Raw genomic sequence first — 16392 nt, forward strand, 5'->3', positions numbered from 1 at the left:
TTTTTGTGGTTTAATTATGTTGGTGGTTTAAATTGGAAACTTGAAGTGTATTATGGGGTGTGAGGCTATATTGAAATAAAAGCAATAATTTTTATTTTTCATCCTCCTTAATTACTAGGACTTTCATGTTTATATTAATTTATTTTGTTAACAAGATTAAACACTTTAATATTTTAATATGATTGTAGCAACATTTATCCTAAATATAATTATTCTGAAAAAAAAAAATTAAATTCAAGGCACTTCATTGCCATAATGATCATCAAACCGTTATGATATGAAGCATGACTTTAATTCTTAGTTCATTTGAATGTACACAAATTTTATAATAAATGTATGACACAAGAAAATTTATTTATAACAAAGACTATTTTTCTTCACCTGGCATAAAGACAAAAGGAATAAAAACATGCTTTTTAGTAATCTTTGTATAAGAAGTTAATATGAGAAGAATAATCAAATGGGATTTTTTTTTTCTTGAAAAATAGCTTAGAAAATTGATTTTCCTTGTCTCTGAAAAACATGATAGAACGTTTTCTTTTATAAAATTAAAAATAATTTTCAAACTCATCTTTGTACTAAAATTTTATGAAAATTGACATGTGATTGATAACGGGTGAAATGCGAATCTCATAAATAATACATTAATTATGAGTACCTTATGAAAAAAAATAATAACCACCCATATTTATATTTATATGAGAATTTTGTGTGAAAAGTTGTTTGTATAGTGTGTGTGTCTATATATATATATATATATATATATATATATATATATATATATTATTAAAAAAAACCCCATTTAGAGATCACTAGATTCTGAACCTACGCTTTGGGTTAGATCTTTCTTTAACATTTTTAAAAAGTGTAAAGACTCTAGGAAATAAAAAATTTGATGTGTATTAGATGAAGCAATTTTAAAATATTAAGTCATCAATGTTATACTTAAGAGAAAAAGAAATTTTTTGTTGCTAGAAAGTCATCATTGTTCTGCTGTGCACATAAGCTCATTACAAGAAAAAATTCACTGAGATGATTGTAACATCATTGCGAAAAGTTTTCTGACCACAACGAAAAAGATTGTACGAGTCATCTAAACAACAACCACAAAATAAAATTAAATAAAATATTATAAAGTAAATATATCATGCTTATATTTAACCAATTAACTTACTTTAATTAAAAATAATTTTTTTAAAAAAAAAATTTAACAAAAAACGGTAAATAAAAAGACACGAGATAACCTGAGTTATTTTTAAAATTAGTGAAAAATTCTACAAAAAGCTAAAAAAAAAAACATAGCCCAATTTGAAATTAAATCAAATGCTAAAAGATGAAACTTAAAAATCAAGAGCTTAAAGAAAAAATAAACCTAGACGAGTCTTCTAAACCTGAGTTAAATTTCCGAATTAGCAAAATTTTAAATCCTAAAGCAAACCAAATAAAATATCATGAGGTGAGCATGTCATGCTTATATTTAAGAAATTAATTTAATTTAACTATAAACAATTTTTCTTTAAATAAAAAGCTAAATTTAACAACAACAAAAAAGACAAATAAAAGGACCCAAGATAACCCAGGTTATTTTTAAAATTAATGAAAAATCTTATAGAAAACACTGAAGGATGAGACTAAAAAAACATGAGTTTAAAAAAAGTAAAAAAAATACAAATAAACCCAGATAAGTTTTTTAAACTTGAGTTAATCTTCCAAATTCATAACCCATTAAATCCAAAAGCAAACCGAACAAAATATAATGATGTAATTATATCATACTTATATTTAAGAAATTAATTTAATTCACTCAAGGAACAAAATTAAAAAAGAGAGAGTTAAATTTAATAAAGAACAACAAATAAAAAGACCTAAAATAACCCAATTTAATTTTAAAATTAATGAAAAATCCTTAAGAAAGAAAATAAAAAAATTAATGGGGCTCAATCTCTAATTAAATCAAATATTGAATGATAAAAATAAAAAAATATGAGCTTAAAAAAATTAAAATGATCCTAGGTGAATCTTCAAAATCGGGGTTAATTTTCCAAATTTATAACCTATTAAATTTTAAATTCAGACTCAATTAAAAATCTCAATTCAATGTTGAATGATGAAATTAAAAAAAAATCAATTCAAAAACTTGTTCAAAGCAAAAAAAAAGTAGCAATAGAAAATGAAGAAGTAAAAGGCCAAATAAAATCAATTTTATTTTAAAAAAATAAAATAAATAACAATAAAAAATATAGATACCAAATATAACAGATTAAAAAAAAATTAAAGAAGGATTAAATTGAAAATAAATCTCAATTCTCTAAAATAATTCAAATAAAAATAATATGAATTTAAAGAAGTAGGATCAAATATTTTTATAAAAAAGTAAAAGGCCACTGTGAAACTTTGGAAGATGAGATGTGAAAATCGAGGATGAGAAAGAGAAAAAAAAGCCAACTAGAGAAAATTTCACCATAATTGTCGTATAGAAGGGAGGTCTCGCTGTGACGAATCAAAAAACATTAAGGAAGATCATTTTTTAGTCATTGCAAGCAATTGCATATGCCGCCCAAACAAGCTTGGTGACTTGCACGTTTGCGTGTTGAACTCACGTGCTAGCCACTTTTTATAATTTTTTTATATTTATTAAAATACTAAATTTTTTTTAAAACCACATAATAGTCAAAAAAAAAAAAAAAACTCAAACAAAAGTATGAATAAGTCTCTGGAGGCAAGGTAAAGTGGTTTTGATTTTAAGAATAATAAAGTCATTTTACAATGTTGTTAAAAGTGAAATCTCAAAAAAAAATCATAGATCTAAGAAAAACTCATAGACCCAAGTTAAATATTTTTTTTCTTTTAAAAGCAATTAAGTAATTATAGTGTGAAAAAAAATTAAAAAAACCTAACTACTACCAATCAATATTATAAAGCCCGATAGATATTGTGAAAAGACAATAATAACCGCTAGCACAAAGCCATTGAATTTTCTTTAGGAAAGTAAAAATATTATTTTATTGTTCTAATTCACATTAAATCACTCCTTATGTATGATACTTTTCCTATATAATTATAGGTTTTTCTTTCAATGTATCAATTACATAACTTGAATCCTGTGTACATAATTTTCTAAATCTGATCTATATTCGTTATATTCAGACTATTAAATATATCTTTAATTATTAACATAAATTATTAACAAAATAAAATGAAGAGAGATGGACTCACATGGCAGTCAAATGATTGTCTCCCAAGAACCTCTAAATCGCAGATTTGGGGGAAAAAATAGGAAGAGAAAAACTTGTAACTATCTTAGTTTATTTAATTTAGAATATTTTAATTTTAATCGGGGCTGAATATCTTAGTCAAGATTATGTGCTATAATATAGCTAGTATTCTTAACCCCAGCAAGCTTTGACATATCAAATGGGTTTGTGTTAATAATTAAGGTCATTTGGATTGAATTGTCAAAATGTAATACTTATAGGATTGAATTTGTAAAATTATTTATGAATGGTTCAATTTGTTGATTTAATACAAACACAAGGTCCCATTCCGAAGAAATCTTACTCCATCCAACTCCATTTTTTCTTCGAGTCAACTCAGAGTTGACCATACATGCACACCCAGTTTAAAATATATGGAAAAAGAGAGACAAAAGAGATTGGTCCAATAAAAGTGAAGAACCTTGGAAATGAGATCCATTGTAAGCGTTGAAAAGCGTTGCTCTTCCACAAGTGCTAGCAATGCTGCGCCCATTGTGGCAAAATCTGTTTCTGCCTCAAGAATACCAAAATTTGTCTCTTATTGCTCCCCTTAAATCCTCATTAACCCAACTCTCTCTTTATTTCTCAGCATACGTTACACTCTAACTCTCTTTCTCGACACTTTCCACATCTCCTTTCCATTTTTTTGCACAGCTTGCCTTGGATGAACTTCGCTACCCAGATGAACAAATCTCTTCATCATTGCCTTGGTTTTCCTCACACATACCATCAGATATAACCACTGCATTGCAGTGTTAGAAGAACACAAAAAATTTCATCTTTTATTAGCTGCACCATCCATGGCCTGGAACCACAGTATTCTGCTCTTGTTTCTTTTACTTGTCATATCTCCTTTAAGCGATGGAGCTATAGATAGAGTCCATAACCTGAGGATCCACAAGGTAAACATCCATTCACCTGTGGCGTTTGGATTCCTCCCCAAGGGCTTGCCTGTTCCACCTTCGGCTCCATCAAAGAGACACAATGATCACAGGGAGGGTGAAGGTCCGGTCAGTTCAGCCAAAGATGGTGGTGATCGTGAAGTTCATCCATGATATACTAAATAACGTGGTAATTACCACACAGACATGGCCACCAAGTGGAGATTGTTAGTTCTTTACTTCAATTTTATCAGTGCCCTGGTTGATTAACATATCTGCGTTTTACACTTGGCATGAAAATGCATGGGTTTGTGTAGGAAAATAATGATGGGTTTTGTGGTTTTAATATGAATTTAGTTAGTTTTAATTGAATTATTGCAGTTGGTGTTATTATTATATTCAAGACATATCTGAATGACCTGGTTGGTACTTTTGCATACGAGGTCCCATGAATAATGCTTTGCTATCTCTGTCACTCAAAACAAAACGATCACAACAACTACAAGCTCAAAAATGTAATGTGTTGCATCAGCTAGTAGGAGTCTTCTTTGGGCCAATACTTAGGAATCTTCGGGCCGAGTTTGCAGAGATCAATAATAGGTGTTTTCCCTTTCACTTGATGTTGACGAGATATGTATTAAAGAGTCGAGTCCCTTTGAACTCATTCATGAAACTCTGTAAAAAGATTTATATACATAACGGACATATATTATATATTTATCTTTATATATAAGCATTTTAATTTCTCATTTTTATCCGATGTGAGATTTTTTTTCATTTACGTTTGGCTTCCCTAAATGTAGTAAAATTATAATTTTAAAATTTTTCAAGAGTTCCGAAGACCTCATTAGAGTCATTTTGTTGTATAACAAAAATATCCATGAATGGTTCGCTTCATTGCTTACTTGTAAAAAAAACATGTTTGTGTTTGATGTTAAGATGGAAGGCTATAACTTACTTCCATTTTCTCCACCAATCTCTAAGTCCAATAATAGAAAAGACATTAGACTTGTCGAATATAAAAGAAAACTTGTTGTAACTTGCATTGATGCGAAAAATGATTTCACAGAATTATGGGCCATAGAGAATTATAATAGAAAAAATAAAAAAAAAGCATTCCATAAACATAAAGGTTTTAATAAGAAAGAACCTAATGTAAGTCCTTTTGTTTTCTACAATGTTGATATTATGCTAATGAGAGAATATTTTTCTAAATTGATGTTTTTCAACTTCAAAACCAGAAGTATTAATATGATATAATTAGAAAAGAGTTTACTTCATGCATGTTTCCCATTTTGATCCACCCTAACTCTCAAGGAATAAGCACAATTGGACATAACATTGGAAATTATCATGCCTTAAAAAACAAGCTCTTTTATTGGATTGTATTAGTTCCAACACCAACGATAGGGTGTAAATGAGTCGACTTGGAAAGCCCCAAGTGTTTGAGCTGGGATACATGATGTGAAGATGTTGTAACATTGCTTTGCCATTTGAATGTTATGAATAAGTTCTTTGAAACCCATATTTTCTGCACTTTGTTTTTCACATGTTTTAGAAACTTCATTATATTTTCAATAAAATATCCTTTTCATATGTCATATTATTGCATTGAAATCCTGAGATGTTTTTTTTGAAAATATATTGGCATCTTATTTGAATCTATGTCGGATAAATAAAATGACAAAATTACTAAAATTTAGTTAGACTCCGAAATAAATCATGCAAATTCTTGGAGACAATCCCACCCTTTTGAAACTAAAAAAGAGTCATTTTCCACCCTTAATGAATATAAAGAGACCAAGCTCCCTATATATGAACCTTATAAAGAGAAATCTTGCTTAAAACAAAGTTATCTCCAAAACAAAATCAATGATTCAGTGACATAAATAGTGATAAATAGTGTGCATTTAGGTTATTATGACCCCACCAATCCCGTCGTATCTTTTTTAAGGCTAACCAATAGGTTTTCCTAAAATCAGGCTAATATTTATAGGCATAGACAAGTTTGGATTTGAGATTAAGAAAGACTATCTTTGGCAATCTTATCACAATTCAAAAAATTACCCATTGTTATCGACGTTTGAGCCATGATTTTTTTCTTGAATGATAACCTTTAACGAGAATCAACTCCACATTGGGTGCAATTTTTAGAATTCTCTAAAAGGAATATAAATATCTAAAAATATGTAAATGAAAGATTGCGATCTAAAAACATGTTGACAATTTCTTTTGCATTTGATGATGCATAGAAAACTTTGAAGTTATAGATTCATATCAAGTAGTTCTTTATTAAATCTGAACAAATCACATTAGATGAGGTCAATGCTTATCATTCCAAATAGTTTGCATTTAAAATGAAAAAAAATACTTTTTTCCCCCTTTATAATGATAAACAAAATATTATCCCTTGCTAGTTCTTATTTGAGCTTGAAAAGTTTGAAAATCACCCCTTGTTAGAGGGGAAACAAATCACTAGAGATGAATAAATCTTTAAAAACCTCTAAAGCAGTTGCAGTTCAGAAAAGCATGCAAGGAGGCATTCTGAAAAATAAAAAGTTACGGCAAAGCCAAAACCAAACAAAATGCATCATCAAGATAAATTCTCAAAAAAGAACATTCATGCAGCAAGATTGACAAGTTCAAAAGTATCCTGAAGTGATCCTGGGTCATCTAAACCCTTTTAAACACCCTTCAAGCTTAAAAATCCTTTCTTTTCATATCCTAGAACCATAGCCAATGTTATGTTCCTTTAGAAGTCCTCTCTAATAATAATAATAATAATAATAATAATAATAATAAAATAGATTGCTATGAAGGATAAACAATGATCTCAAATAATGTAGAGAATTCTTTGAAAGTAGATCATGATTTTTTAAGATTCTATTCATTATGATCATGCTACTAAAATGAGTGGCAGACCCTCAAATGCCTTTTTCAAAAAATTTAGCACATATAAAAATGTTCTAAAGCAAGTTACCGACCTTAAATGCCCTCTTATTAAGGTCAGTACATCTTCAGAGACACCATAAAATGTTTTCTAAAATAACCACCCTTTACTTCTTCATAAGGTATATTTTGAATATCAATTATTTATGTACCTGATTGAAAGATAAATATTGAATAACAAATCATGAAAAATGGAGAATTAAGATCATGATGACATCAGCCATTAAACAGTTAAAATCCAGACCGTAAGCTTGAAAGATCTCTGTAACAAATAAGTGATATTACGACACATAAACACCATTTGAGCCTTATGATTATCAATTATTCTATAGTTATGAGTCATGACCTACATTACTTGCCTAAAACATTCCTATTTGATAAAAAAAATTATTTGATTACGTTGAAAAGTGTCAGCCACTATTATTTTTATATGGAAGAAAGATTGTGGCTTGAATGTGTACCACAAGTCATTTTCATATTATTGAATCATTCAATCTTTACTAATAAATAGACAAGCTTAATGCAATATAAGCAAGATATTTTCCTTGTTGAAAGCAAAAAAAAAAAATACCTTTTGAATCGTTTCTTTCCAAATTCATCATGCACTAAAAAAAACTCACTTGATCTAGATTATTTTTTTTTCTTAAGCCAAACTAACATTTGGCCCATATACCAAAGTGCATCCTATTTTTGAAAGATATGCTTTGGTTTCTCAACCAAAAAAATTTAATCTTCATAAAATTACTTTCAAATTTACATCTTGATGATTTCTTTTCAATAATTAGATTTGAAAGAATACCATTCTTAAAATTTATGATTTGTGCCCAAGACAAGAAAAATGATTTATAAAAAATAGTCATCAACTAAATTTGCAAAATTCTTAGCGAAGATGATATTAATGCATAAGAACCTCATAGAGCCCACTAGGAAAACAAGTGGTTAAATTTAGCTTCAGGGCATTTTGGTTAATAATTACATCGATATGACTACCTAAAAATCTGAACGATGATAATGGATATGAGTCACTTCAGTTAGGGGGTAAGTTTTTTATGGCCAAATCAGTTGTGGGCAATTCTAAGAAGAATATGCATAGCAAAATCAATTAGTGGTGATGTGGCTCGAAACATTCAATGACAATGGATGATTTGGTGAACTCCCATAGTAGTTGAGAGTAACATCACACTTGAGGAACATGGTTCAACCAGGGGGCATCTTCGTTGTTGGAAGGTAGCTTTCTCTTTCAAATGATGATCATGATACCTGGCAAAAATGGTGTTACATGAGTACCTTTTTTATCATCGCTGGAAGAGTTCACAAAACCATATCAGCTAGGGGTGATTTTAAATAGTCTTTGGCAGTATATGACTTGATAAACTCTTTCATAAAGTGAGAATATAAAGCATCAATTCTCTATTAAAGCAAATAATGAGTGCACAATGATGTATAAATACCACATTTGGGGGGCACCATTTGATAAGAGGGCAATATCTGTAGCATAATATCTAAGTTACATTTTTAAATTGGCAGATAGACATATTAATTATACATATAAAATTTAAGTGGGTTAAAGAGTCAAGTGACCAAGAAGAATCATCTCAAAAATTATAAACCTTATCCATCAAGCAAAAGAAAGATTTCAAATAAAAAAAATAGAGCTTATATTTTAAACCAAGGATTTATGTATGTTATCTAACTCCAAATCTCTATATGAATATTTTTGCAAAAATCTTAAAGATACCTTGAGATAAATGACAATCCAACTTCAAGAGCATAGATACCTAGAGATAATGATTCAGTCCTTTCAAGACTAAGAGGAAGCATTAATTTCAACCTTATAATTAAGAAGAAAAGGTTAACCCTGCCATCAAGAAGTTTCTAACTCAACCATACATTTAAGACATTTCATGTCAGATCTTACTACTAAGTAAGTGATTTGGTCATCTCTTTAACCAAGAGGCAGGTCATCTCTTTAACTAATTATATTTGTATTTTTCACCATCTTAAATATGTCACCCATTACAATGAAACCATCTTAGATATATTACTCATTACAATTATATCATCTTGGGTAGGTTATTCGTTATAATAAAACAAAAAAGAGTAATTTAAATAACAAAGGATGATTTTTTTTAAAAAAAAAGTTTAATGGACTAGAATGAATAAAAAAAACAAGCAAGTTATGCTCATAAAGCTAAAATAACAAAAGCATGCTTAAATTTTATAAGATAAATAGCAAAAATATTCATTTTTAAAAAAGTTAAATAAGGAAAAGAGACCTTTAAATAAATAAGAGGAAGTTTTTTTTCAAGTCCAAGGAAAAAAATACATTAAATACCAAAAAAAAAAAACACTAAAAGGCCAAACGTCTAAGCCTTTATAACCAAAATGAAAAAAGAAAATTACTTCGTGAATTCATAGTGAAATGTGAGAGTGACTACAATACATTTAGCACAATAAAACCACCTGATAGCTTACTGTTTTGTTAATTTTAGATATATTAATACAAATATACTTTCAACTGCATATTATATTAAACTTTTTTTTTTTCAACGGCCATGAGCCCACCTTCATTGCCAAACACAAATTTAATCCTAGAGATGGTATATGTCGTCTCAAAAACCATAATAATTTTGTAATTGTGAGTGATGAGGCAGTATAAACAGCAAATCCCCTGATGCCATGTGTTCTTGATTTGTGAAGCTTGCCAAATCCTGGTGAATTTTAACATTCTAGCTCACGGATGTAGCTGAGGCGGTGTCTTTTCCTACAATGCACGGAAACTATGTTGACCAGGATGTTTGAATAAAACCGAAGTCCAAAATAGTCAAAGGAAGGTTCATCTCCAACGTGGCTTCGTAGAAATTTGCAGTGAGGATGTATTTTGCTGGCCCAGGAAGTAAACGAGCGATGAATTGTGGAAGGCAACAGGTTAAAAAGAAACAAAATATTGGGAATGAAATCTTCGAGGGAGTGGGGGAGGGAGGGCATTAAAGAGTTACGTTTGGAGGAAGGCAGACTTATTAGGGTTTCATCTGCGGCACGCTTTCTGAAAGGGATAGTTCTCTGCAGCTTGTGTAAAGTAAGAGATAGGCTTCCCCCTGGAGAGAGTTTTAGGGGGACAAGGCAAACATCACTTCACCTTTCTTGTGGTGGGCTCAATAATTAAGCGTTCTCTTTTTACTATTTATGTTTGTTTGTATGCGTGTAGAGCATGCCCTCAGTTTTCCCTTTACACAATCTTATCCGTCTTGTTTACTCGAATTTTTACAGTTATGATTTAAAATATTTTTTTATTTAAAAATATATTAAAATAATACTTTTTATATATTTAAAATTAACAAATTAAAATATTTGAAAACATAAAAAAATTAATTTAAAATAAAAAAAATAAAAATATTAAAAAAACATCGTTTCCACTATATTTTCCAAACATCCTATTCAAGATGTTAGCATTGTTACATACTTCAATTTCTTTGAGAATGATGTTCTTTAGTGATGGCAACTCGATAGGGGTAGTTTTCAAAGAAAAAGGAAATGGAATACTACAGCCTCAGCTAGGTAATGGTTAAGCAGGGTGTTTAGGAGTATAATTTTTTGAAAAAATAGTAATAAATATTTTTTAAAATATTTTTTATTTAAATATATATTAATATCAGTACATCAAAATAATCTAAAAATATAAAAAACATTAATTTGAATAAAATAAAAAATATTTAATTTTTTCAAAAAATATTTTTAAAACAAAAGAAATCTAAACTGTGATTGTTAGATGGAAGCATCCGTACAGGTCACGAGCCTATCCATTCGAAGGATTAGTAATTTCACCACCCGCATACACTCTTGGAAATAGATTAATTACTGACTTTAAGCATTATCCCTTCAGTTTATTAAGGAGCAGGAATTTGTCACGGTAGCAAATTTGGTTCAAGCTGGTAGACTATTAGGGCATTAAATTTAGTCAATTTCAAACCCCCTCCCCACCAAACCCTTTCGAAGACTTCAACCAACATTAAAAAATAATAATAATAAATAAATAAAAATAAAAAGTTATCCATCTTTTTCTTGCATCTTTATCGACTGTTGAGTATCCACTAAAGTCCTTTATCGGTTGACAATTTGATTTGATAATCTTCAACACGCATGCTTAAGCCCTGGACTAAATTAAACATTTGGATCTGGATTAATTGTAAGATTGTTAATGGAGGCCAATCATTGATACACAGACATCATCACTAGCGATCCCACAGATATCACACGCAGTGTATGAGTATATTTGGGATTGTACTGATAATTATTGTTTAAAATGTTTTTTACTTAAAAATATTTTTAAATAATATTTTTTTTTATTTTTTCAAAATTATTTTTAAAATTAGTATCAAAACGATTTGAAAACATTAAAAAAAATAATTTTTAACAAAAAAAAATTTGAATTTTAAGGAAATGCAATTTTAACTGCGTTCCCAAACACATCCTAACGCACATATGTCAGGCTTGCAGAAACCATGGTTGCCATTAATTGGAAAAACAAATTACTACATAACAAGAGCTGTGGAAGAGCAATACCATACGAATGATTTAGTATGGCTGTAACCCACAACGTACAGTCCTTTCTTTAAAGCCCTAAAGATTAAAAATTCTAAAGGATCAATTTTTGAGGTACAGGATTAACAGCGAGGGATCAAGAGCAAATTTAATAATGAGAAAAGTAGGCTCACAGCTTACTGGTTCCTTTATGAATGGCAACAAGAAAACTGAACAGAGGAAGTTTCGACTTTTATTGTCATTTTCAAAAATGTTCCATCACTTCTGGGCAGCTGCTTCAGTTGGGGTTCGGGTAGTCATCTGATCAACTGCGTGTACCGTGCTCTGAAGCTCCTCCCAGATGGCTTTGTATACCATCCTCTGCCTATTCACGGCTGACTGCCCCTCGAAGGCTTCAGAGATAACATCTATGCTGCAAACACATGGCACACAAATTCAATTAACATAGCTAAGCGAAAAAATCATGGCTGGTTATGAGCGTGTACTGATTCGGCTGAACACAGAATGATCTGAAGAGTGTCAGATACATATAAAAAGACATTAATTTAATGGCCAAGTGAGATGATTTGTTCCGAGAAGGTTCATTATTGTCATAAACAATGTTTCAATTCATTAGAAAGGGCTGTGCTCAGGGGAGTCAATAAAAAATGAAGGCTATGGGGCCCTTTCAAAGATTACTAAAATCAAACCGTATCTCATCCATAAAGCCTAATTAACCTCCTTCCATATATTTATGCCCTGCAACCACCCGCTGCTTGAAATAGCAGACTAGTAGAGCAAGGCTTTATCAGATAATATATAGTATTTTTTAAGCAAGACCAGCAACTTTCATTCATTAGATGAAATAGCAAGGGATTTATAACCCTAATCTATTAGACATGCAACTCTTGGTATCAGATATACATGCCATCACTTAATACATGATAAATGATCAAGTTGAGTTTCTTAGCCAAACAATTCTCTAAAGCTTTCACATCATGTTGTGAAGGACACACAGACAGATATATGAGCAGGTAGATCTTTGGCGATAATGCCTATATCCACCGAGGATAATGAGATCAAAACTCCATAATGAAAGTTAACTATGAAAACAACCTTTTTTATTTACTCATCTGAAAATTTAAATACAACCAACAATATAAAATACCAAAAAATTTACGTAAAGTAAAAAACCTATTATTATGGCCTGAAATCAGGGCCCATGGTAGTACTAATCAAGCACAATAGCACAAATTACTAACAACATAAGATCAGTTTCATTTTGGTATGTGTTTTCGTGAGGAATGACTAGCTAAATAACATGTGTATAAACAGAAGGCCTTTTAAGGTTTTTCAACAAGGGCAATGGTCAGATGAATATTTCTCTAAAATATTATTTAAAATAAAAAAATCAATATTGATTAAAGAAGCCAGGGGGGTTTCATTAATTTGTTAGGAAAAAAAAGTTTCACCATACTCCAAACAGCTTAAAAATTAAATAATCAACTGAACCGGAAAATTCCAATTGACAGAAGATTGCTCAGTATGCCAATAATTTAAGGAAAACATCCTAGAAACCTTCAAATGGGTGAGAGAGGAAGGATTATTGTTCTTTAAACACTCTCTTGTTTCGTCCCTCCACAAGATCCAGGAGAATTCCTTAGTCATGGATCAACAGTGTCTACTCTGCTTGAACATAAGCTGCACTCTCAAGTTCACCTCTACCTTTACAAAATGTGCCATTTCTCGAGAAAAGCCCATGGCGTCGTACACAACTCATGTAAACATCTAGCCAACTCTCAAAGTAATAGTCAAAAGCTGAAAGATTCATCCAATTTGCAAACTATCAATTGCAGGAATCATGTTCTAAAATACATCTAATTGAAGAAAAAAAAGGGGAAATGTACTCATTCATATTGCAACCCAAGGAAAAATCTTCATTCCTTCTTTGTATCATTACTTTGACATGTTCCAGTAATTAGATTTAACAACGGATTTTGCCATTTTTAATGAGTTATTCATTGAGGCTTATCATCACCCCCTGCACTCTGATTTTGAGGCCTGTAAGCATATCAATCTTTTTACCAGAACTTGGGCTTTTGGGATATATCTCTTGGTATCTTTCTTCCTGTTCTCTCCAACCAGATTTCCTAATTGCAGGACACGTCAAATATCGTTTTCTCTCCGCATAATTTTATATGCATTTTCCCATTTCTCACTTATCTCTGCTTACACAAGTTGCAAAGAGCCATTCCAAAACCATCACTCCCTCCTATACTAACCACTAATGATATTCATAAACTCAATGAAGTCAACTTTTATTTATTTATTTTCATTTTGAAGATCTCTTGGCAAATTCAGATGTTCTTTGAACGGTAACAAAGGGGATTGACAAGGGAGAAAACTAAATATCATTTAATTGCTCACAATAATCTTTTTTCATGGGGGAAAAAAATCCAACGCGAGACACATAGATAACAGTATCTTGATGTCAACTGAGTAGCGTTCCAATGATTTCATAAAAAGGGAGCATACATAAACAATAATTTTTGTAACAAGGCTTGGCATTCTCTAAATACAATGCACGCAACTTCAACATTCTAATGCTACTCTAACAGATCAAAGCGAAAGTAGCCAGAAGCTCCATTAACTGATTCATCAAACAATGACATATCGACCATAGAATTTAAAACATCATAGAATTCATTTAAAGCAGTGAGAAATAGATAACGCATACCAGACATGTCGACCATCACCGTAAGCATCTTTTACAGAGACTGATTCCGCTGTTAGTTCTTCCTTAATCTGTTGCACAAACAAATAATTTTTGTTAATGTCAATTTGATAATTCATCCATAAAATGCATGAATTTACCTTGTTCTCCATGGACTGCATAAGAGGAGAGTCAATGGAGCCAGCATCATTAACATCACGGGAAGCTTCAGTACTGAATCTGCGATTACCGACAGAACCAAACCCTAATTTAACGAAGCCATGGGTTTCAAAGTGGAGTTTGGTTCTGTTAGCGCAAGAGAAGAGCAAGTTTGGTTGAGTCTTGTTTAAAATTACCGAGTGTGGTTTTGGGAGGTGGAGAAGAGATGAAGGGAGAGCTTGGCGAAGGAGAGAGTAGGGGCGCCACGACATGAAGATGGTGTGGCTCTTTGCCATTTTCAGGGGAAATTTTATGCAGTTTATCTATTTAGTTACTTAACCCATTTTGAAGAGAGGTAGACACAGCCACGCAGGAGGGTTTTCACCCGTAAAGGGGCGAAGGGGCTTTTTCTTTGCAAGCCCGGTCCGTTCATTCACAAATCGTAGACGCTCCATCTTACGGGGAGCTGTCTATTATTATAATATTGAGCTCTACTTGATTTTTTTTTTTTAGAATGTGAATATTAAAAAGTAATTTTTTTTTATATCTAGTAATGTAATAGAAAATAAATTTTAAAAAATATTTTAGTGTTTAATTATATTATGAAAAATAATTTATTAAAGTTTTGATTTTTTTCAAGTTTATTAAAAAAATAAGGACCAAATCTTATAGATAAAAAAATTAGAAGGTGTAATTTAGAAAAAATCTAATTTTATAAATTATTTTAAATAAAATAAATAACAATTAAAGTAATAAAATATAAACATGAAATGAAATAACATGAATATAAACTTAATTTTAAAAAAATATTATCATTATTAATAAAAATAATAATAATTATTTTCAGTATTATTATTAATATGATAATGTTAATATTTTACCTTTGTTAAATCCTCAAATTATAAAAAAAACACAAATATCATATCATTTAGTTTTTTATGCTCTGGTTATTTCACCTTTTAGAATGGATATATTCAAATATATTTTGATTTGTTTAACACCCAGTTGCATTATAATATTGACTACAAACTCGAATTGCAAACATTTAAAGTTCTTAAGTATTATTTTCAAATTGCTCACACCATGCAACTAGTTAAGATAAAAGTTCAATAAATTAGATATTATAGATACAAAACTATATTATATTTTAAAAATACAAAGTTATTACTCAGATTTAACTTTTTTCTTTGACGAATAGCTAAGGGCATGCAAAAATCATCAGTTTCATTCTTATACTACTTAAGTTAGCCACTAATTACATTTTGAGTGTTACAATTAGGGACCAATCTAGTAATTTTGCTAAGCAAATCTTGTGTAATCTTCCACGGTTAGTCATATTTATCTTTATCAAGAAATCAAAGAAGTTATACAAAGGTTTTGCCAAGCTTTAAAAAAAAAAAGAACGCATAAAATAAATTACTGGATTAAGAAAACAACTTGCTACATGTAATAGATTATGAAGTTGCTTATCCCATCTAGTATTAATAACCTTTATTGAGATATTCTATTTTTCAACCTTGTCTTGATGACTTCTATTGCTTTATCCATTAGCTCATACAAATAACTTATTGCTAGTTTTTCTTCACTATTTGTTAACTGAAGAACTCGCACCAAAAGCTCCCTAATTTTGACTATATGTTCACATCAACACCAAAAGTCTATATCTTGTAAAATTACGCTGATTTTTTCCTCTTCAACTTTACTTTTACCATGACTTGACTCTACCCATTTTATGCTCGTAAATATTTGTCGAAACTCTTTCTTAAACTTAAGTAAACATTGCTTCTTGTAGGATTTGAGTTTTTATTTTATTTTTTCTTTTTGATATCATAAACACACTTCTAAATACGATCCATATGAGTGACCACTTCCAAGAGCCAAATCATAAGGAAAAGCCCGCTAACTCTAGGATTTG

The 16392-nt window shown here is 30.3% G+C and overlaps 1 protein-coding gene across 1 annotated transcript; it reads right to left on the reverse strand.

The window, feature by feature from the left end:
* Positions 1 to 11575: 11575 nt before the first annotated feature.
* LOC133668916 (protein BOLA4, chloroplastic/mitochondrial) lies at positions 11576 to 14845 on the reverse strand. Its single transcript, XM_062088922.1, has 3 exons — positions 14480 to 14845; positions 14343 to 14410; positions 11576 to 12038 (listed from the first exon to the last, which is right to left on the reverse strand). Exons 1-3 carry the CDS (start codon positions 14771 to 14773, stop codon positions 11885 to 11887), a joined length of 516 nt encoding a protein of 171 aa, XP_061944906.1. The 5' UTR covers positions 14774 to 14845; the 3' UTR covers positions 11576 to 11884.
* Between the last annotated feature and the right edge of the window lie 1547 nt (positions 14846 to 16392).

Source organism: Populus nigra, chromosome 12 (genome assembly GCF_951802175.1).
Source record: "Populus nigra chromosome 12, ddPopNigr1.1, whole genome shotgun sequence".
Taxonomy (NCBI): Eukaryota; Viridiplantae; Streptophyta; class Magnoliopsida; order Malpighiales; family Salicaceae; genus Populus; species Populus nigra.

Coding starts and splice junctions, on each gene's coding strand:
- LOC133668916 (XM_062088922.1), bottom strand. CDS start 14,773: ATGGCAAAGAGCCACACCATCTTCATGTCGTGGCGCCCCTACTCTCTC. Junction 14,411..14,479: donor TGCAGTCCATGGAGAACAAG/GTAAATTCATGC, acceptor TTTGTGCAACAG/ATTAAGGAAGAACTAACAGC. Junction 12,039..14,342: donor GGTGATGGTCGACATGTCTG/GTATGCGTTATC, acceptor ATGTGTTTGCAG/CATAGATGTTATCTCTGAAG.